Source organism: Manis pentadactyla, chromosome 1 (assembly GCF_030020395.1).
Source record: "Manis pentadactyla isolate mManPen7 chromosome 1, mManPen7.hap1, whole genome shotgun sequence".
Taxonomy (NCBI): domain Eukaryota; kingdom Metazoa; phylum Chordata; class Mammalia; order Pholidota; family Manidae; genus Manis; species Manis pentadactyla.
In genome coordinates this window covers 44,156,650-44,179,925 of record NC_080019.1, presented here as the reverse complement: position 1 = coordinate 44,179,925, position 23,276 = coordinate 44,156,650, and the positions used below count along the sequence as shown (strand labels likewise).

At 38.8% G+C, this 23,276-nt stretch overlaps 1 protein-coding gene across 4 annotated transcripts in view; it reads right to left on the bottom strand.

Annotated features, from left to right (window-relative positions):
- The window catches only part of ANO10 (anoctamin 10), a 272,762-nt gene that overhangs the window by 244,229 nt on the left and 5,257 nt on the right, over positions 1-23,276 (bottom strand). For all 4 annotated transcript variants that reach the window (XM_057497322.1, XM_036897218.2, XM_057497324.1 and 1 more), the window contains exons 3-4: positions 12,397-12,594; positions 10,705-10,839 (exon numbers count right to left, since the gene is read on the bottom strand). In XM_057497322.1, the coding sequence (XP_057353305.1) occupies positions 10,705-10,839; positions 12,397-12,594 (333 nt within the window). The remainder of the gene's footprint in view (positions 1-10,704; positions 10,840-12,396; positions 12,595-23,276) is intronic.

Below are 23,276 nucleotides of genomic sequence, written 5' to 3'. Positions count from 1 at the left end.
CTTCTCTTACTGGGGAATGCACAACTGCACCTTATTCTTTCTTCTATTACTGTTCTTTTCAATTACTTCACCAGGTTTTTAAACTCTGAACTGACTGCAGGTATTATTATTTTACTATTTCTAAGATCTTTTTTTAAAACTTTACTACATTCTACTATAGAAGACTTTCTAGGCAGGCATAAAACCAGCTTGTATACTTCTAAAAATAGGCCTGCTAACTGAGGGACTCAATATAAAGCTGTAAATCCTAAATTACTGGGCTTCACACTTTCGATGCCAAAAGCAGGGTTCCAGTTTCAGCTTCTAAAAATAGAGGTTTTTCTTTTAATCCCTTAACTTTCTCAGTCAGCTAAGAATGTAATTAACACTAGCATTACCCTCAAAGGAAAACATGATGCTGTGCAGGCCTATTTAAAGAAGGGAACAACTGCTTCAGGGGAGGATCAAGATGGCAGAGGAGGAGGGCCCTGAGCTCACCTCCTCTGACAGACCCAATAAGGCTAAAACCACACGCACAACTCTCTCTGAGAAGGCCTGCAAACTAGCAGAATAGCTCTTCTACAGCCAAAGATATGAAGCACAAGCCACATCAAGAAGGGCAGGAGGAGTGGATATGCAGTCAGTTCAGGACCAATACCCCCATGTGGGACAGGATGTCACAGGCCCAGAGGTCCTCCCAGAGAAACAAGGCTTCATGCCCTGGTCGGGAACCCCAATCTGGGATATGCACTGGGAAGATGTGCCCCCGTAACTTCTGGCTTTAAAAATCACCAGGGCTACTCCTGCCTAAAACAATCTACAGATTTAATGCAATCTCTATCAAAATACCAAAAGCATTCTTCAATGAACTAGAACAAATACTTCTAAATTTCATATGGAACCACAAAAGACCCCAAATAGACAAAGCAATCCTGAGAAGGAAGAATAAAGCGGGGGGATCTTGCTCCCCAACTTCAAGCTCTACTACAAAGTCACAGTAATCAAAACAATTTGGTACTGGCAAAAGAACAGATCCATAGACCAATGGAACAAAATAGAGAGCCCATATATAAACCCACACATATACAGCCAATTAATATATGATTAAGGAGCCATGGACACCCAACAGGGAAATAATAGCCTCTTCAATAACTGGTGTTGGCAAAACTGGACAGCTACACATAAGAGAATGAAACTAGATTACTGTCTAACTATATATACAAATGTAAACTCGGAATGGATCAAGACCTGAATGTAATTTATGAAAAATAAAACTCACAGAAGAAAAATCTCTTGAATATAAACAAGAGCAACTTTTTCCTGAACACATCTCCTCGGGCAAGGGAAACAAAAGTAAAAATAAACAAATGGGACTACATCAAACTAAAAAGCTTCTGTACAGCAAAGGACACCAACAGCAGAACAAAAAGGCATCCTATAGTATGGGAGAATATATTCATAAATGACATATCCAATAAGGGGCTAACATCCAAAAAATATAAAGAACTCACATGCCTCAACACGCAAAAAGCAAATAACTCAATTAAAAAATGGGCACAGGATATCAACAGACACTTCTCCAAAGAAGAAATTCAGATGGCCAACAGGCACATGAAAAGATGCTCCACATCGCTAATTATCAGGGAAATGCAAATTAAAACCACAACAAGATATCACCTCACACCAGTGATGATAGCCAACATTGAAAAGACTAGGAACAACAAATGCTGGTGAGGATGCAGAGAAAGGGGAACCCTCCTACACTGCTGGTGGGAGTGTAAATTAGTTCAACCATTGTGGAAAGCAATATGGAGGGTCCTCAAAAAACTAAAAATAGAAATACCATTTGACCCAGGAATTCCATTCCTAGGAACTTACCCTAAGAATGCAGGGGCCCAGTTTGAAAAACACATATGCACTCTTATGTTTATCACAGCACTATTTACAATAGCCAAGATATGGAAGTAACCTAGTGTCCATCAGTAGATGAATGGATAAAGAAGATATGGTACATATACACAATGGACTATTATTCAGCCATTAGACAAAAACAAATCCTACTATTTGCAACAATATGGATGGAGCTAGAGGGTGTTATGTTCAGTGAAATAAGCCAGGCGGAGGAAGACAAGTACCAAATGATTATTCTCATTTTTGGAGTAAAACAAAGCAAAACTGAAAGAACAAAACAGCAGCAGACTCACAGACTCCAAGAAGGGACTAGTAGTTACCAAAGGAAAGGGTTGGGGAGGGAGGGAGAAAGGGATTAAGGGGCATTATGATTAGCACACATAACGTAAGGGGTCCCAGGGAAGGCAGTATAGAGGGGAGAAGACAAGTAGTGACTCTATAACATCTTACTACGCTGATGGAGAGTGACTGAAATGGGGTATGTGAGGGTCCTTGATAATATGGATGAATACTGAACTGCTGAAACCACAATGTTGCTCATGTGAAACTTTCATAAGATTATATATCAATGATACCATAATTAAAAAAAAAAGAAGGGAAAAAGAAAATCAACCGGGCTGATTGTTCCAAGGGCTCACTTGTTCCAAGGCCCAGCACAGAGGCAGCAGTGTGAAAAAACCCTCGGCCATACATTAAGGAGATTCACTGACTAATTTTAGGGCCCACGCTGGAGGGGCAGAGATCTGTAGAAATTTTCTCCAGGAATGGAAACACTTGGCAGACACCATTTTTCTTATCTTCCTTCTACTTATCTGGCTGGGCACTGATGGGTGCCATTTCTGTCACTCTCCATCTACTCAGTTAGCACTGCTCACCCCTCTGTGCTTCCATGTGGACCTGCCAACCCTGGCAGGCACCCCTTAAAGTGGCTCCTGCCCTGCCATACCTGGCAGGTGGACTTTGCCAGATCACAGCCCCCAAAGTAGCTGCTACCCTGATGTACCCAGCAGGCAGCCTCAGCTAGCACCAACACTCACCCAAATCAGGCCCAGAACAGTTGCTGCTGTAACTCAGAGTCAGCTACACTGGAGCCAGCTCTTCCCACCAGCGCACCTGCATGGCTATAGCTGGGCTTCTCAGCCAGCTGAAACAGGGGCCAGCCCAGCCTATTGGCACAGCTGTAGCAGTCTAAGCCCAGCCACAAGAGGGTGCACATAGCCCACAAAGGGGACACCCCTAGAGTGCCTCCTTCTGGTGACCAGGAGAGATTGTACTTCTGGGTCCCAAAGGACACCTTGTACTAAGAACACTGCTTTCAAGACCAGGAGACACAGCTGATCTACCAAACAGAGAGCATGCAAAATGAGGAGACAAAGGGGTATGCTCCAAATGAAAGAATAAAACAAATCTCACAGAAAGAACAAAACTGAGTTAAGCAATTTACCTGATAAAGAGTTCAAAGTAATGGTCATAAAGATGCTTGGAAGAAGAACAGATGAACACAATAAGAATTTCAACAAAGAGATAGAAAATACAAAAGAGAACCGATCAGAGCTGAAGAATACAATAAGTGAAAGAAACAATCCACTAGAAGAAAAATATGGCAGAGTGAGAGGTGACACATAGGCCTCCTCCCAAAACCACATATAATATGAAAATATAATTAATACAACTAAGCCTGAAAGAGCAACAGGAAAGAAGGCTGCGCCAGACTGCATACACCTGGAGAAAAGAACAGACCTCACAGAACAGGGTAACATACCAAACGGGTGACCCAGCAGGACCCAAGCCCTTCCCCCACCCCAGCTCACCAGTGGGAGGAAGAGACACAGAGTGGGGAGGGAGAGGAGGCCTGGGACTGCTGAACACCCAACCCTGGAGATCTGCTCTGGGAGCACAAACCTACATTGCATGACGCTCTAGAGATTAGTGGGATTGCAAAGCTAAGACAGGCAGAATACCTGGAGAGACTGAGATCCCAGCTGCTTATGGAAAACAGGGATCCACATCTGGCTGCTCTGGGATAAAAGAAAGGAGGGCAGTCTGAGAGACTTCCTAACAAGGTAGCCCTTAGCAAGAGGACTCCTAAAGGGGCAAGGATTGCACAGAGCTTACTGCTCAGGAAAAAGGACAGGTGGATGAAATTGGGTGCACTCTGCCCAGCAGGTTGGGAACTTTTAGGAGCTTCAGGCACTCCATACCCCTGGCAGTCTACACAGCTCCAAGGCCCCCCACTGTGAAACGCAGCCTACTGCGCCTTCCTCCCAGCCAGCCCACACTAGCTCACAAACCAGCAGTCCCTGCCCTGGCATCAGGCCAGCCAGAGGGAAGCTCCACCTATGGCAGCTACAAACGCAAAGCATAGGTTCTGTCAGTGGAGGCAGGCACAGCAGCCAGGAAGCAAGAAACAGCTCTTTCCTTCCCTCAGGAACCAGCGCCACTCCCCTGCAACCCCTGACATCACTCCAGGGGCTAAGCAGCTACAGAGAGTAGAGCTTCTGGGCACTAGAGAGTGCCATATGCAAATATGAAACATCAAAGGAACCTGGTTCAAACAAAAATCCCACAAACACCAGAAAAAGGGTCAAGTGAAACTGATCTCATCAATATTCCTGAAAGAGATTTCAAAATAAAAATCATGAACATGCTCATGGGTATGGAATAATATTTAAGAACTCACAGACAAATTTAGGATGGAGATTCAATCACTGAGAAATTCCATATCTGAAATGAAACATACAATGGAGGGATTTAAAAGCAGACTAGATACGGTGGAGGAGACAGTAAATGGAATAGAAATTAGAGAAGAGGAATACAAAGAAGCTGAGGCACAGAGAGAAAAAGGATCTCTAAAAATGAAAGAATATTGAGAGAGCTGTGTGACCAATCCAAATGGAACAATATTCGCCTTATAGGGGTACCAGAAGAAGAAGAGAGGGAAAAAGGGATAGAAAGTGTCCTTGAGAAGGTAATTGCTGAATACTTCCCCAATGTGAGGAAGGAGACAGTCTCTCAGGCCATGGAGGTACACACACCTCCCAACACAAGGGACCCAAGTAAGACACCACCAAGACATATAATAATTAAAATGGCAAAGATCAAGGACAAGCACAGACTATTAAAAGCAGCCACAGAGTAAAAAAAGATTGCATACAAAGGAAAACCCATCAGGCTATCATCAGACTTCTCAACAGAAACCTTACAGACCAGAAGGGAGTGGCATTCTATACTTACTGCAATGAAGCAGAAGGGCCTCAGACCAAGAATACTCTACCTGGCAAGTTTATCATTTAAATTTGAAGGAGGGATTAAACAATTTCCAGATAAGCAAAAGCTGAGAGAATTTACCTCCTACAAACCATCTCTAGGGTGTATTTAGGAGGGACTGCTCTAGATTAAAGTGTTCCTAAGGTTAAATAGCTGTCACCAGAGGAAACAAAACCACAGCAAAGAAAGTAGAACAATTAATTACTATGCAGATGCAAAATTAAATCACCTACACCCAAAGTCAGTCAAGGGACAGACAAAGAATACAGAATATGACTCCTAATATATAAGGAATGGAGGAGGAAGAAAAAGGAAGGAAAAGAAAAAAAGAACCTTTAGGTTGTGTTTGTAATAGCATACTAAGTGAGTTAAGTTAGACTGTTAGATAGTAAGGAAGTTACCCTTGAACCTTTGGTAACCACGAATCTAAAGCCTGCAATGACAATAAGTATACACCTATCGATAATCACCCTAAGTGTAAATGGTCTGAATACACCAATCAAAAGATACAGAGTCACTGAATGGTTAAAAAAACAGGATCCATCTATATGCAGCCTACAAGAGACTCACTTCAAACCCAAAGACATACACAGACTAAAAGTGAAGAGATGGAAAAAGGCATTTCATGTAACTAATAGGGGTAAAAAGCAGGAGTTGCAGTACTTGTATCAGACAAAACCGATTTCAAAACAAATAAATTCCAGGAGACGAAGAAGAACATTACATAATGATAAAGGGGTCAATCCAACAAGAAGATGTAACCATTATAAATATCTATGCACCCAACACAGGATCACCTACATAGGTGAAACAAATACTAACAGAATTAAAGGGGGAAATAGAATGTACTGCATTCATTTTAGGAAACTCCAACACACCACTCACTCCAAAGGACAGATCAACCAGACAGAAAATAAGTAGAGACAGAGGCACTGAACAACACATTAGAACAGATGGACCTAACAGACATCTACGGAACACTCCACCAAAATCAGCAGGATACACAATCTTCCCAAGTGCACATGGATCATTTTCAAGAATAGATCATATACTAGGCCACAAAAAGAGCCTCCATAAATTCAAAAAGATTGAAATTTTATCAACCAGCCTCTCAGACCACAAAGGTATGAAACTAGAAATCATGCAAAGAAAATGAAAAATTCCACAAACACATGGACGCCTAACAACATGCTCCTTATAACGAATGGATCAATGACCAAATAAAAACAGATCTAGCAATATATGGAGACAAATGACAACAATAATTCAACACTGCAAAATCTGTGGGATTCAGCAAAGGCCAAGCTAAGAGGGAAGTATACTGCAATACAAGCCTACCTCAGGAAAGAACACTAGAAACTAGAAAAAGAAGTACAAACGTGGCCCAAAGTCAGCAGCAGGAGGGACATAATAAAGATTAGAGCAGAAATAAATAAAACTGACAGGAATAAAATAATAGAAAGAATCAATGAAAGCAGGAACTGGTTCTTTGAGAAAATGAACAGAACAGATAAACCCCCCAGCTAGACTTATCAAGAAAAAAAAGAGAGTCTACACATATAAACAGAATCAGAAATGAGAAAGGAAAAATCATTATGGACACCACAGAAATACAAAGAATAATGAGAAAATACTACAAAAAATTACATGGTAACAAACTGGATAACCTAGAAGAAATGGACAACTTTCTAGAAAAATACAACCTTCCAAGGCTGACTCAGGAAGAAACAGAAATCTGAACGTCTCACCAATTATCAGCAACAAAATTGAACTGGTAATCAAAAACTACCTAAGAACAAAACACCTGGACCAGATGGCTTCACCACTGAATTTTATCACACATTTAGGGAAGTCTTAATATCCATCCTTCTTAAAGTTTTCCAAAAAGTAGAAAAGAAGGAAATACTCCCAAACTCATTTTATGAGGCCAGCGTCACTCTAATACCAAAACCAGGCAAAGACACCATAAAAAAAGAAAATTACAAACCAATATCTCAGATGAACATAGATGCAAAAATCCTCAACAAAATATTAGCAAACTGTATTCAAAAATACATCAAAAAGATCATCCATCATGATCAAGTAGGATTTATTCCAGGGATGCAAGGATTCTATGATATCAGAAAATCCATCAACATCATCCACCACATCAACAAAACAAGATAAACCAAGGAAGTCCACACCAAGAGACATAATAATAAAATGTCAAAAATAAGAGACAGAATCTTAAGAGCAGCAAGAGAAAAGATACTAGTTAAGTAAAAGGGAATACCCACAAGACTATAAGCTAATTTTCAGCAGAAACTTGGCAAGTTGGAAGGGAGTGACACAATATATTCAAAGTGCTGAAAGGAAAAGACTCAATTCAGCAATATATTAAAAGGATTACACATCATGACAAGATTTATTCCTGGAATTCAAAATTGTTCAAAGTACAAAAATCAACCTATGTAATATACCACATTAACAGAATGAGGTGAAAAAAACACATGATCATCTCAACTGATACAGAAAAACACTTAACAAAATTCTACCCTCTTTCATTGTAAGAACACTCAACAAACTAAGAACAGAAAGAAACTACTTCAATACAATAAAATCCATCTATGAAAAGACCACATCAAAGACCATACTGAATGGTGAAAGATTGAAAGATTTTTCTCTAAGATCAGGAGTAAGACAAAGATGCCCATTTTCACTTCTATTTAACACAGTATTGGAAGTTCTAACCTAAGAAATTAGTCAAATAAAGGAAACAAAAAGCATCCAAATTGGAAAGGAAGACATGAAATTATCTTTGTTCACAGATTATTTTATACATAGAAAAAAAAACAACCTGTATTTTCCACAAAAACACTCCCAGAACTAATAAATGAATTCAGCAAGGTAGCAGGATACAAAGTAAGCCCACAAAAATCAGTTGCATTTCTATACACTACTAATGAACTATATGAAAAGGTATGAAAACCATTCCATTTTTTACAGCATCATAAAGAATAAAATACTTGAGAAATTAACTAAGGAGGTTAAAGACTTATACCATGAAAACTACAAAATAATGCTAAAAGAAATTAAAGAAGACATGAATAAGTGGAAATGCACCCCATGTTTATGGGACTTCATACTTTTACCCAAAGCAATCTATGGATTCAGTGTAATCCTGATCAAAATTCCAATGATGTCTCTTGCAGAAACAGAAAAACCATACTAAAATTCATATGGAATTTCATAGGATCTCAAATAACCAAAACAATCTTGAAAAGAATAACAAAACTTCTGAATTTCAAACTTACCACAAACCCACAGTAATCAAAACAATGTGGTATTGGCATACATACAGACATACAAACAGACATACAAACCTATGTAATAAAATAGGCCAGACACAAAACCCCATACATATAGTCAAATGCTTTTTGACAAGGATACAAGGCCATTCAATGGGGAAAAGACAGTTTTCTCAACAAATGGTGCTGGGAAAACTGGATATCCACAAGCAAAAGAATGAAGTTGGATCCTTATCTAATACCATATATAAAAATTAACTGAAAATGGATTAAAAGCTTAAACATAAGACCCAAAATTATAAAACTTCTAGAAGAAAACATAGAGGAAAAGCTTCATGTCACTGGATTTGACAATGATTTCTTAGATATGATACCAAAAGTACAGGCCAAAAAATAAAAAATTGGTAGGTTAGACTTCATAAAAATTAAAAAATTTTTATATCCAAAGACAGTATCAACAAAGCAAAAAGACAACACACAAAACAGGAGAAAAAATCTGCAAATCACATATCTGATAAGGGATTAATATTGAGAATATATAGAGAATTCCTAAAATTCAGTAACAACAACTAAACAACTTGATTCAAAAATGGGCAAAGGACTTGAACAGATATTTCTTTAAAGAAGATATATGAATGGCCAATAAGCATATGAAAAGATGCTCAATATCACTCATTAGGGAAACACAAATCAAAACCACCTCATACCCATCAAAATATCAAAAAATTACAAATGTTGGTGAGGATGTGGAGAAACTAGGATGTTTGTACACTGTCGGTGGGAATGTAAAATGGCACAGCCACTGTGGAAAACAGTATGCAAAATTAAAAACAGAAACACCGTATCACCCAGCAATTCCACTTCTGGGTACATACCCGAAAGAACTGAAAGCAGGAGCTCAAAGAGAGATTTGTACCCTCCACATTCACAGCAGCATTACTCACAATAGCCAAAAGGTGAAAGCAACCCAAGTGTCCACTGATAGCTGAATAAGTAAAGAAAATGTGGTAAATATATATAATGGAATATTACTCAACCTTAAAAAGGAAATTCCAACATAAGTTACAACCTAGATGAACCTGATGACATTACGCCAAGTGAAATAAACCAGTCACAAAGAGAAATACTGAATATTTCACTTATTTGAGTTACTTAGTGTATTCAGAATCTAAAGACAAAAGTAGAATGGTGGTTGCTTGGACATGGGGCAAGGGGGGAAAAAGAGACTGATTGTTTAACAAGTACAGAGATTCAGTTTTACAAGAAGAAAACAGCTATGAAGGTTGACGGTGATGATGGTTGTACAAAATTATGAATGTATACAATACTATTAAACTGCACACTTAAAAATGTTTAAGATGGTAAATTTTATGTTATGTGTATTTTATCGCAATAAGAGATGGAAAAAAGGAGGAGGGGAGAGAGACTGAGAAAGAGGGAAACCTTAGAGATAAAACAATCAAACAAAATTGATATTTATGACTGGATCTTGGTTTGAACAAACCAGCTCAAAAATATATTTGCTGACAACTAGAAAATTTGAATATGGCCTTTGCATATTCTTGGGCATCTGTCCTCCTGGGTAAATATTGGAAGGTAGTCTTATATGGACTATTAAAAGGAAAGCAGGCTAGGGAACACAAAAGTTTGTATGTTTAAAGTGTACTTCAGGCAGCACAACTGCTCTGAGGCCTTGCTGCCCTCTGGGCTGAGGCAAACGTGGATTACACAGAGAGGGAAACACTGCCACTCTGCAAACTAGTGTTCTCCTTCAAGGGGAATCACACAAATCAAAAGGTGGCAAAGCTAACTGCCATCCGGGTATTATGTCGCTTTGTAAATATCCTTAGTTTCAGGTGTTCCCACCCCATGGGATGGGAGGAGATGGGAAGGGTGTTCCAGGAAAAGACAATGGCTTCCATTTTCATTCCCCCACGGATTTCATTACAGTACAGTGTTTACACATAGAGTAAACTTTGATGATTTTAAATGAGCAATATGTACATATGTTCACACTGAATTTTAAGCTAACTGAATGCTGTGAGACCTTGATAAATAAGAACAAACCATAAAGAACATATTGATCTAAAGTTACAATATAATAGAAGAAGGCAAGAGATATGCTCATGAAAAGTTGTTATTGTAAAGTTGTGTACGTTTTTCAGTAAGAATAAAAGCTGTTTTTGTTATCTATGTCCACTAAGAAAAAAACCATTGCATTAGTTGTGTGTTCACGAAGTTGGTTGGTATAATGACTTACACAGTGACTTCCCTGGATATAACTTTGCCTGGTGGTGACCAGGGATCGTTTTTTCATCTCTGGCTCTAAGATTTTCAAGTTCATGTTTAATAATGAATTGACATTCTGCCATTGTGAGGAAATCATCATTGTTATCTAAAATAAAACAGAAATTTCCAGTTGTCAGTCATGGCCAAAATAAAATAATATTCAAGTAACTGGGGAGTACAGAAATGATGTATGCAATAAAATGTTAACCTAAGAAGTATATAGAGTATAAAACTGGTAAATTAAACACAAGACACAGGTCCTTAGATGTTTTATAAGAATAAAAACATTCCACTATGCCTTCACAAAGTCCTTGATCGCGGTACAGTAGCCCCTCATCCAGTGGTCCACTTTTCATGGTTTCAGTCGCCCAGGTCAATGGCAGCCTGATGCTGTGCTGACCTCATTCACCACACTTCATCTCATTACATAGGCATTTCATCAATTCACACCACCACAAGAAGGGCAGGTACAGTACAGTAAGATATTTTGAGAGACAGAGACCACATTCACGTAACTTTTATGATAGTATATTGTTATAATTGTTCTATTTTATTAGTAGTTACTGTTGTTAATCTCTTACTATGCCTAGTTGATAAGTTAAACTTTAGCACTGTATGTATAGGAAAAAACATTATACATACATTCCTGAAGTTTCAGGGCAGTCTTGGAATGTATCCCCAGCAAATAAGGGGGACAACTGTAGTAGTTATTACATAATACAGTACAAACATCCAAAGGGCAGAAAAACTTGCTTGATTTCATTTAATACCAGTGAGCAGAGGCATTATGTTCTTTTACTCTACTAATTTGTAACTAGGAATGTAAATGAAGTTTGCCCATACGGCAAATTCTACTCCTTCAGACATTCAAGGCCAGGCCACTTTCTCCTGGAATTGAATGCCCTCTCATAAATGAGGAAGAGAAACTGATAAGATTTTTTAACAGGTTGTCAGTGTTGTTCTTTGACAGGTGAATCCTCTTAAATGGGATGAATTTCCTTGGTCATCTAGTCACTAACATATAAAAAATCCAGAATGAGTACGTCTTGTACCTCTGAAAGCCCTGGGAGGAACCTGTTTGATTCTGAAGCCAAACTCCTACTCTGGTAACACAGCCACTCTGGCCTTCTCAGTTCTTTCCAGAAACCATTCTCTTTTGGAACCCCATCTGAGGCCAGAACAGAAGCAGTTATCCATCCTTTCAGGACATGGGGGACTCAAGGATACTGAAGTACTACTGTGTTTCCTATGAAAAGATTTTTTTACATCAAGCTAGTGAATATTCACTAATTTACACTAGTTACAAATTATTCTAATTCTAAGAATTAGAATAGAATTATATAAACAAGTTCACATGTATCATCCTAATTTATATTAATCTATTCCAGGGGTGGCAAAGTAAGGCCTGTGGACCAAATCTGGCCCACCACTAGGTTTCACAAGTAAAATTTCAGTGGAACACAGCTTCACCCACTCATGTCTCACACTCTGAGGCTCCTCTGCTCTACAATGGCAGTGCTGGGTAACTGTGAGAGATCATATGGCCCACACAACCTAGAATATTATCAAGACCTTTACTGAAAATGTTTGCTGACCCCTGGTGTACTCACCAAAAACTTATATTTGATAAACTGATTCTGACAGAAGCAATTTTGGGACTCACCATCAAAACCTTTGAAGTCATGCCGGGCTCCGTATGTGAAGGCTCTCATGGTGTCGTCACTACACTCTTTCACCAGCCCCACTGCTTCCGCCCCCAGTAACAGTCTGACCTTGGAGGCACCAACAAGATACAAGTTCTGATTTTCTAGTGTTTCTCTCTCATATTTATTTAACAATGGTCTAAAGAACAGCTGGGCACCTTAAAAAACAAAAGATAAACACCATCTTAGAAAGGGGCAAAGTTTCAAAAATGAAAACCTTCTAAATAAATGTTATGTTTTGAATTTGTTAGAAGGAAAAAAAATTATATTAACAATTTAAATCCATCTCCCAAATAAATAAGAACTGTAAGTAAGCTGGGGACAGCAATTCTTTTTAGCTTTTTGAAATAAATGCCAGAACTAGAAAATGTAATAAGCAGCTTGCCAGTTACTCAAATTAGAAGTAGACATGAGACAAGAATCCAATATTTATTAGCTCTAGGTAAAAAATCGTACTGAATAAAAATGTGAAGCAAAATAGTATCATTTCTTAATATAAAAATAACAAACCAAAATGTATGAAATTTAATTTGAAATGGAGTATCTCGGTAAAAATGCCACAAATACAAGTTTCATTAGACTATTAACACTTTATGAATGTTAAATGCTAAATAATAAGCACCAATTTTTCAATATAATTTTTCCCATAAATTTCTACATTCAGTCAGGTTTGATATTTGTCTTAAATAGGTTCTCAAAACATTAAAAGTAGATTTTATGATTGGATACTGTATATGTAGTTATTACCTAAAAGTTTATGAAGAGTTGTTTTTCTCATTTTTTTATTTCTACCTACATCAAACTTTTTAAGGTACATTTTTAGTTCTTTGGTATTAACCCTCTAAAGAGGGTTGACAGAAATTATGAAAACACTAATCAGATAGTAATAAGATAAAAAGCAGAATTTACATTTCATTTAACAAATGGATTAATATACCAAGGTTATGATGGAACTATTTTTAGGTAATTTATAATTGAAGTACTTAATAAAAAATCAGTAAAAGATATTCACTTTACAGAACATACACAGGGAATGTAAATAAAAAATCCTTAACCTCACTTATACTATGATAAATGCAAAAATACCACCAATATGCTATTTTTCACTTCTCACTCTACAAAGATCACAAGTTTGATAACAAGTAGGTTGGTAACAACAGTGGCCTCGGAAGCACCCCACTCCACCCAGAGAATCTTCCGGAAGGGGCAGAGTTGACTGAGAGCCCCTGCTGCCCTTTTTTCACAGCACCCTCACACTAGACCACACTTACTCCCCACCAGCTGCTCCCAGTCACTGGCTGAGCAGGCAGGGTTCACTGGAATGAGGCCATTCCTACCCAACATGAATTTCCTTTGAAGTGCAATGTTGAGCCTGGCTGATGCTTACTCAGAACCGTGTTATGATCTGAGGCTTTTCCTCTTCAAGCCTACTCTTTCCTTTCTCAAGTGTCAGACCTGCACCAAAGTCTGAATGCTCTCTCTGTCCACTCCTGCTCCCTCCCCTTTATCTTTCTACAAATGTTTCCCTCAATCAATCTCTTGTGCATCAAATCCCATCTTGGCATCCCTTGCTTGGAAGACTCACACTGACACACAGTGTGTGGGAAAGGCATTCTCAGACATTCCTAGGGGAGTATAAATTAATATAACCTTCATAGAGAACCATTTGTCATTATCTTGTTTTAAAAAAAAGCAGTCCCCATCTCCCTCCCCACAACCTACCTTCCCCAGAGGCAATGCCTTTTAGCTTCCAATGTTTCTGTTAAGAAGTCTGATCCTTTACAACTGACCTACCTTATTTTTTCTGGAAGTTTATAGACTCTCCTCTATCCCCGGAGAGCTGACACATTCCAGTGATACGCCACTCTCACCCACAGGGCTGGGCCCTAGGTGGACCCTTTCCATCTGACAGGGCAGGGCAACAGCTCTGAGTTTTTGTTGATTTCTTCCTCTATTCTCTTTCTAGAACTCCTTTTATTCAGATGTGTACCTCCTGCACTAGTACTCTAATTTCCTTATTTTTTTTTCTCTCATTATTTTCCAATTCTTCACCTTTTTGCTCCACTTTCTGGGAGTTTCTGGGAGTCAAAATTATTTTCTAACCCATTTACTGAATTTTTATATTTTGCTTTTATATCTTTACTTTATAAAGAGCTGCTTTCTTCCTTAAGTGATTATTTTATAACATTCCAGTTTTGATTTATAGATGTTCTATCTTCTCATAACTCTGAAAATTTAGTTTTTCTTTTTCATAGTTAGCTGCTTTTATCTGTGCGTTTAGTTTTAGCTTTCTCTGTCATGTTGGGGATTTCCCATGGATGATTGGTGATCTTTTGTTGTATGCTCATGTTTGAGAAAAGGGTTCTAACAGGATAAAAAGAAGTTCTGAAGATTTGGATGGAGTTCATCAAAGATGGACCTTAATACAAGGTAGTCTGACCAGGTCATACTCCTTGGGCAACTCTCTGATTTTTGTACCTTTAGTTATTTTGTCTTGAGTTGGTCAGATTCCCCAAATAACAAACACTCAATCTCCTTCCTAGATAATTTGAATCTAGCTGCTAACATTTTGGGAGCTAAATCAGATATGACATTGGTAGAGTGGAGGATAGGGATAATGGTATTCACTAATTGCCCTCTTTTCCATATAGAATCTGTTTTTAACTGTGCATAGAGCCCCCTAGGCCAAAATCCATGTGGGGGATCCAACTATTTCTTAAACACATCTCAGCCAATTCTTTTTTTTTTCTCACTGCCACTTTTATTTCCACATCCGTGGCATCACTAAATTCTGAGTCTTTAGGAGTATTCTACAGTGTCAACCAAATTACATCTCATTTTCTTCCCCACCAGCTTAGGCTTTGGCTTCCCAAGTCTGAGAGCTTATTTACTAGTCATCTGCCTATTTTCTAATTTCCAAAATGCTGCTGTTACATCTTGTCCTTTCTTCCTTGTTAATGTGGACCTAGATCTAAAAAAAAGAAAGCCCTTTCATCATGGTCTTACTAAGAATTTGGAGGACAGTTAAAGTAACCGTGAGGGTTAAACCCACTACATTCACCTGAAAGGTCCAGAATCATGTTTTGGAACGTCCTTTTGTAATATTCCCCACAGCGCAGGAAGAGGCCCATCAGCTCCCCACCCCTGCATCTCTGCTAAAGCCACACAATGAGCAAGAAGACTGGGAATATGCTGGTGTCTCCCACCCTGCACACTACAGATGTTCTTATGTCACAGGACCTGGCAAGAAGGGATTCCAGTCCAGTGGAACAGCTCAGACGTCAGCAAGAAGGTACTCTTGTTCTTACATTTTCTTCTGGTTCGGTTGAGAAAATTTTAAATTCCACTTTAATTCAAACTTTTAATTTTAAGAACCATTTCAGTTTATAGTCAAAATCTTTTTTAAAAAGAGCCTAGTTTTAAAACAGCAGCAGAATCACAGAACCCAAGAATGGACTAACAGGTACCAAAGGGAAAGGGACTCGGGAGGATGGGTGGGTAGGGAGGGATAAGGTGGGGGGAGAAGAAAGAGGGTATTATGATTAGCGTGCATAATGGGGGGGTGGGAGAAAGGGGAGGGCTGTACAACACAGAGAAGACAAGTAGTGATTCTACAACATTTTGCTATGCTGATGGACAGTGACTGTAAGGGGGTTTGTGGGGGGGACCTAGTATAGGGGAGAGCCTAGTAAACATAATATTCTTCATGTAATTGTAGATTAGTGATAAAAAAAAAAGAAAGAAAAGGGGGATTACTCCCTGATAGGATAAAACTACCTGCAAATCACCGATGAATGCATGCTTTAAATATCCTTAATTTTGATCATTTAAAGGGTGTCAGATGATCAGCTATGGAAGTACATTTTTCTGATAATATTCCTTTCTCTTAAAAAAAAAAAAAAAGCAGTTCCTGTGTGGTGATCTCCAATAAGTTCTTCACAATGGTATAAAGGGCATATCAAAGTGTGGGCAAAGGGTTTGTTTGTGTTTATACAGAGGATCAAAGCCTAATTTGGCTACCCAGAAAACGAATTAAGATACAATATGAAGAAGAACTTCCAACATCAACATTCTCTGGAAGAGTCATTCCAGAAGATGATCATGAAAAAACTTCAACAAAGATCCTGGTGCTGTTGCAGTTGTAGCTGCATTCATCCCACTGGTTCCTGGACTTGCCATTGGAATGAGGAAGGAGATATCTAAGCTGGCCTGTGCATACAGTAAAACAACAAATTTGACTGGATCTATACTGTCGGAACTCAACCAAGAATTAGGAGAAGTACAAGTTGCAGCACTCCAAAATCTTGCAACTATAGACTATCTACTGTTAAAAGAACATATGAGTTGTGAACAGTTCCCAGGAATGTGTTGTTTTAATTTGTCTGATTGTTCTCAAACTATTCAAATTCAGTTAGACAATATCCATCATATAATTGATAAGTTTTCACAAATGCCTAGGGTGCCTAACTGGTTTTTTTGGTTTCACCGGATATGGCTGGTAATTGTAGGTCGGCTTTGGTTATGTAGCTGTATTCCTATTATGTTAATGTGTGCACGCAATTTAATTAGTAGTTTAAAACCTATACATGCTTATGTTACACTACAAGAAGATATGTCAAAGAAATAATCAACCTTCCCTTGTTTTCTTCCGTCTGCTACTTCTATAGCTTTTCTTCTTCCTTCCGAATTACAACTCTTAAGTAGAATTTGTGCCTCATGTCGAAATTACCGAGTATCAGAATTCTTCCAAGTGGTAAAGATACCTCAAGACAAATGCTGGGCATAGAAGCCACAAGGAATAAATCTGCAAAGAAGTAAAAAGCTAACCTTTTCAAAGAATATTGCTTCTCTCTCACTTACCAACTTTACATTTCCCTGTATGGCCCCGGAAGATGACTGGTTAGCCAGAGACGGGTATGATTCCTCAAGGGAGGAACAACATAAGACAGGCACAGTCACAGGGGGGCCATCAGGTGAGAAATTGGGGATCAATAGAGGTGAGGCTTAGAACCTCACCCCCCCTGTTTTGAGAGAAATCTTCTGCATCCATGGATGTTTTGTTGCCCTTGTCTAGCTCGGATTAATACTTAGTCTATAGGCACACACCTGATCATCGACATTTGCCCTCTTACAGCACTAAACTATGTTTTCTACCTTTATCTTGCATCTACCTACCACTTCAGCATTTTATTAAAAATACTAACAATAATAATAATAAGGGAGAAATGTGGGATTCACATATAAATCAAGTATAAAAATCAAACGAATAATCATATTGGACCTGATTGTTTATAGTTCATGATGCATGATCAAAACCAAAAGTTTCTATGATATGACTGCCCTTGTACTGTTCACCATGTAAGAACTTATTCACTATGTAAGAACTTGTTCACCATGTAAAAACTTGTTCGTTATGCTTCAGAAGATTGGAGACTGTTGAGAATTAGGCTTGGGGTTGATTAATGATTGTGCATTGAGTCCCCTATACAGAATTTTATTGTTGTTAACAACCATACAATCAATAAATATGAGAGATGCCCTCTCAAAAAAAAAAAAAGAGCCTAGTTTTGCGGGAGCGGAGCCAAGATGGCGGCATGAGTAGAGCAGCGGAAATCTCCTCCCAAAACCATATATATTTATAAAAATTCAACAAATACAACTATCCCTAAAAGAGAGACCAGAAGATACAGGACAACAGGCAGGCTACATCTACACCTGCAAGAACCCAGTGCCTTGCGAAGGGGTAAGATACAAGCCGCGGCCCGGCGGGAGCCGAGTGCCCCTCACCCCAGCTACCGGCGGGAGGAGGAGTCAGAGCAGGGAGGGAGAGGGAGCCCAGGACTGCTAAACACCCAGCCCTAGCCATCTGCACTGGGAGCGCAGACACACAGTTCGTAGGGAGCTGGATACTAGGGAAACGGGACAGTAAAACCTGTGAGTGGGTCTCTGCAGCCGGCGCCCTTGAGACAAAGAAAAGCAAGGGCTTTTTGAAAGACTTAAAGGGACAGGGACCCCACAGCTAGACGGAAACATCCTGGGACACTTAGCCCAGAAGCTGGGAATCACGGGGAAATCCGGGCGCCCTAACCCCCTGGGTGTCAGCGCAGCTCAGAGGCCCCTCACAGAGATAAACAGCCTCCTGCGCGTTTCCCCTCGGATGCCGCTCCGCCATAGTGGAGTAGCAGCCTGAGGCAGCAGGGCAGAGCTTCTTTCACAGCAGCCGGGCAAGAACTAGAAACCCTGTCTGTGCACAGCTGCCCAGCACAAGATGCGAGGGGTTGCTTTTCTCCCAGGAGAGGAAGGCCACGAACCAGCAAGAAGGGACGTTCTCCCAGCTGACACATGCACCAGATTCCCGCAACTACCTCCAGCACCATGAAAGGCAGAAGAATTTGATACAGACCAGACTAACCCAGACATCCACCCCTGAGAAGGAATCTGGGGAGACAGACCCAACCAATCTCCCTGAAAAAGAATTCAAAATAAAGGTGATAACCATGCTGATGGAGCTGTAGAGAAATACGCAAGAGCTAAGGGATGACATCCAGAGGGAGATTACAGAAATGAAACAATCTCTGGAAGGATTTATAAGAAGAATGGATAAGATACAGGAGGCCATTGAAGGCACAGAAACCAGAGAACAGGAATGCATAGAAGCTGATGCAGAGAAAAAAGGAACTCCAGGAATGAATCAATATTAAGAGAACTGTGTGACCAATCCAAACAGAACAATATTCGCATTATAGGGGAACCAGAAGAAGAAGAGAGAGAAAAAGGGATAGAAAGTGTATTTCAAGAAATAATTGCTGAAAACTTCCCCAAACAGGGGGAGAAAATAATCGTTCAGACCACAAAAGTACACAGAACTCCCAACAGAAGGGACCCAAGGAGGAAAACACCAAGGCACATATTATAATTAAAATGGCAAAGATCAAGGACAAGGACAGAGTTTTAAAGGAAGCTAGAGAAAGGAAAAAGGTCACCTATAAAGGAAAACCCATCAGGTTATCATCAGATTTCTCAACAGAAACCTTACAGGCCAGAAGAGAATGGCATGATATATTTAATGCAATGAAACAGAAGGGCCATGAACCAAGAATACTACATCCAGCATGATTATCATTTAAATATGAAAAAGGGATTAAACAATTCCCAGACAAGCAAAAGTTGAGGGAATTTGCCTCCCACAAACCACCTCTACAGGGTATTTTAGAGGGACTACTCTAGATGGGAGCACTCCTAAGGCTATACAGATGTCACCAGAGAAAATAAAATCACAACAAAGAAAGCAGACCAACCAAATACTAACCAAAGGCAAAAAATAAAATCAACTACCCACAAAAACAGTTAAAGGAAACACAAAAGAGAACAGAATAAAACAACCAACACATAAAGAATGGAGGAGGAGGAAAAAGGAGAGAAATAATCACCAGACAGTGTCTATAATAGCTCAATCAGTGAGTTAAGGTAGACAGTAAGATACTAAAGAAGCTAACCTTGAACCTTTGGTAACCATGAATCTAAAGCCTGCAATGGCAATAAGTACATATCTTTCAATAATCACCCTAAATGAAATTGCACTGAATGCACCAATCAAAAGACACAGAGTAACAGAATGGATAAAAAAGCAAGATCCATCTATGTGCTGCTTACAAGAGACCCACCTCAAACTCAAAGACATACACAGACTAAAAGTGAAGGGATGGAAAAAGATATTCCATGCAAACAACAGGGAGAAAAAAGCAGGTATTGCAGTACTACTATCAGACAAAATAGACATCAAAACAAAGAAAGTAACAAGAGATAAAGAAGGACATCACATGATAATAAAGGGCTCAGTCCAACAAGAGGATGTAACCATTATAAATATATATGCACCCAACACAGGAGCACCAGCATATGTGAAACAAATACTAACAGAATTAAAGGAGGAAATAGAACGCAATGCATTCATTTTAGGAGACTTCAACACACCACTCACCCCAAAGGATAGATCAACCAGACAGAAAATAAGTAAGAATACAGAGGCACTGAACAACACACTAGAACAGATGGACCTAATAGACATCTATAGAACTCTATATCCAAAAGCAACAGGATACACATTCTTCTCAAGTGCACATGGAACATTCTCCAGAATAGACCACATACTAGGCCACAATAAGAGCCTCAGTAAATTCCAAAAGACTGAAATTCTACCAACCAACTTTTTAGACTACAAAGGTATAAAACTAGAAGTAAATTGTACAAGGAAAGCAAAAAGGCTCACAAACACACGGAGGCTTAACAACATGCTCCTAAATAATCAATGGATCAATGAACAAATTAAAATGGAGATGCAGCAATATATGGAAACAAATGACAACAACATAAAGCCCGAACTTCTGTGGGATGCAGCAAAAGCAGTCATAAGAGGAAAGTATATAGCAATCCAGGCATACTTAAGGAAGAACAACCCCAAATGAACAGTTTAACATCACAATTACCAAAATTGGAAAAAGAAGAACAAGTGAGGCCTAAAATCAGCAGAACGAGGAACATAATTAAGATCAGAGAAGAAATAAATAAAATTGAGGAGAATAAAACAATAGAAAAAAATCAATGAAACCAAGAGCTGGTTCTTTGAGAAAATAAACAAAACAGATAAGCCTCTAGCCAAACTTAATAAGAGAAAAAGAGAATCAACACACATCAACAGAATCAGAAATGAGAAAGGAAAAATCACAATGGACCCAACAGAAATAAAAAGAATTATTTGAGAATATTATGAAAACCTATAGGTTAACAAGCTGGAAAACCTAGAAGAAATGGACAACTTCCTAGAAAAATACAACCTTCCAAGACTGACCAAGGAAGAAACACAAAATCTAAAGAAACCAATTACCAGTGAAGAAATTGAAGCGGTAATCAAAAAACTATCCAAGAACAAAACCCCAAGGACAGATGAATTTACCTTGGAATTTTGTCAGACATACAGAGAAGACATAATACCCATTCTCCTTAAAGTTTTCCAAAAAATAGAAGAGGAGGGAATACTCCCAAACTCATTCTATAAAGCCAACATTACCCTAATACCAAAACCAGGCAAAGACCCCACCAAAAAAGAAAATTACAGACCAATAACCCTGATGAATGTAGATGCAAAAATACTCAACAAAATATTAGCAAACCAAATTCAAAAATACATCAAAAGGATCATACACCATGACCAAGTGGGATTCACCCCAGGGATGCAAGGATGGTACAACATTCCAAAATCCATCAACATCATCCACCACATAAACAAAAAGAAAGACAAAAACCACATGATCATCTCCATAGATGTTGAAAAAGCATTTGACAAAATTCAAAATCCATTCATGATAAAAACTCTCAGCAATTGGGTATAGAGGGCAAGTACCTCAACATAATAAAGGCCATATATGATAAGCCCACCACCAACATCATACTGAACAGCGAGAAGCTGAAAGCTTTTCCTGAGATCGGGAACAAGATAGGGATGCCCACTCTCCCCACTGTTATTCAACATAGTACTGGAGGTCCCACCCACGACAATTAGACAAAACAAAGAAATACAACCAATCCAAATTGGTAAAGAAGAAGTTAAACTGTCACTATTTGCAGATGAAATGATACTGTACATAAAAAACCCTAAAGACTCCACTCCAAACCTACTAAAACTGATATCAGAATACAGCAAAGTTGCAGGATGCAAAATTATCACACAGAAATCGGCGGCTTTCCTATACACTAACAATGAACTAATAAAAAGAGAAATCAGGAAAACAATTCCATTCACAATTGCATCAAAAAGAATAAAATACCTAGGAATAAACCTAACCAAGGAAGTGAAAGACCTATACCCTGAAAACTATAAGACACTCTTAAGAGAAATTAAAGAGGACACTAGCAAATGGAAACTCATCCCATGCTCTTGGGCAGGAAGAATTAATATCATCAAAATGGCCATCCTGCCCAAAGCAATCTACAGATTTGATGCAATCCTTATCAAATTACCAACAACATTCTTCAACGAACTAGAACAAATAGTTCAAAAATTCATATGGAAACCCCAAAGACCCTGAATAGCCAAAGCAATCCTGAGAAGGAAGAATAAAGTCGGGGGGATCTCGCTCCCCAACTTCAAGCTCTACTACAAAGCCACAGTAATCAAGACAATTTGGTACTGGCACAAGAACAGAGCCACAGACCAGTGGAACAGAATAGAGACTCCAAACATTAACCCAAACATATATGGCCAATTAATATACGATAAAGGAGCCATGGACATACAATGGGGAAATGATAGTCTCTTCAACACATGGTGCTGGCAAAACTGGACAGCTACCTGTAAGAGAATGAAACTGGATCACTGTCTAATCCCATACACAAACATAAATTCGAAATGGATCAAAGACCTGAATGTAAGTCATGAAACCATAAAACTCCTAGAAAAAAACATAGGCAAAAATCTCTTGGACATAAGCATGAGTGACTTCTTCATGAACATATCTCCCCAGGCAAGGGAAACAAAAGCAAAAATGAACAAGTGGGGCTATATCAAGCTGAAAAGCTTCTGTACAGCAAAGGACACCATCAATAGAACAAAAAAGTACCCTACAAAATGGGAGAACATATTCATAAATGACAGATTCGATAAAGGGTTGACAAACAAAATATATAAAGAGCTCATGCACTTCAACAAACAAAAAGCAAATAATCCAATTAAAAAATGGGCAGAGTAGCTGAACAGACAGTTCTCCAAAGAAGAAATTCAGATGGCCAACAGACACATGAAAAGATGCTCCACATCGCTAGTCATCAGAGAAATGCAAATTAA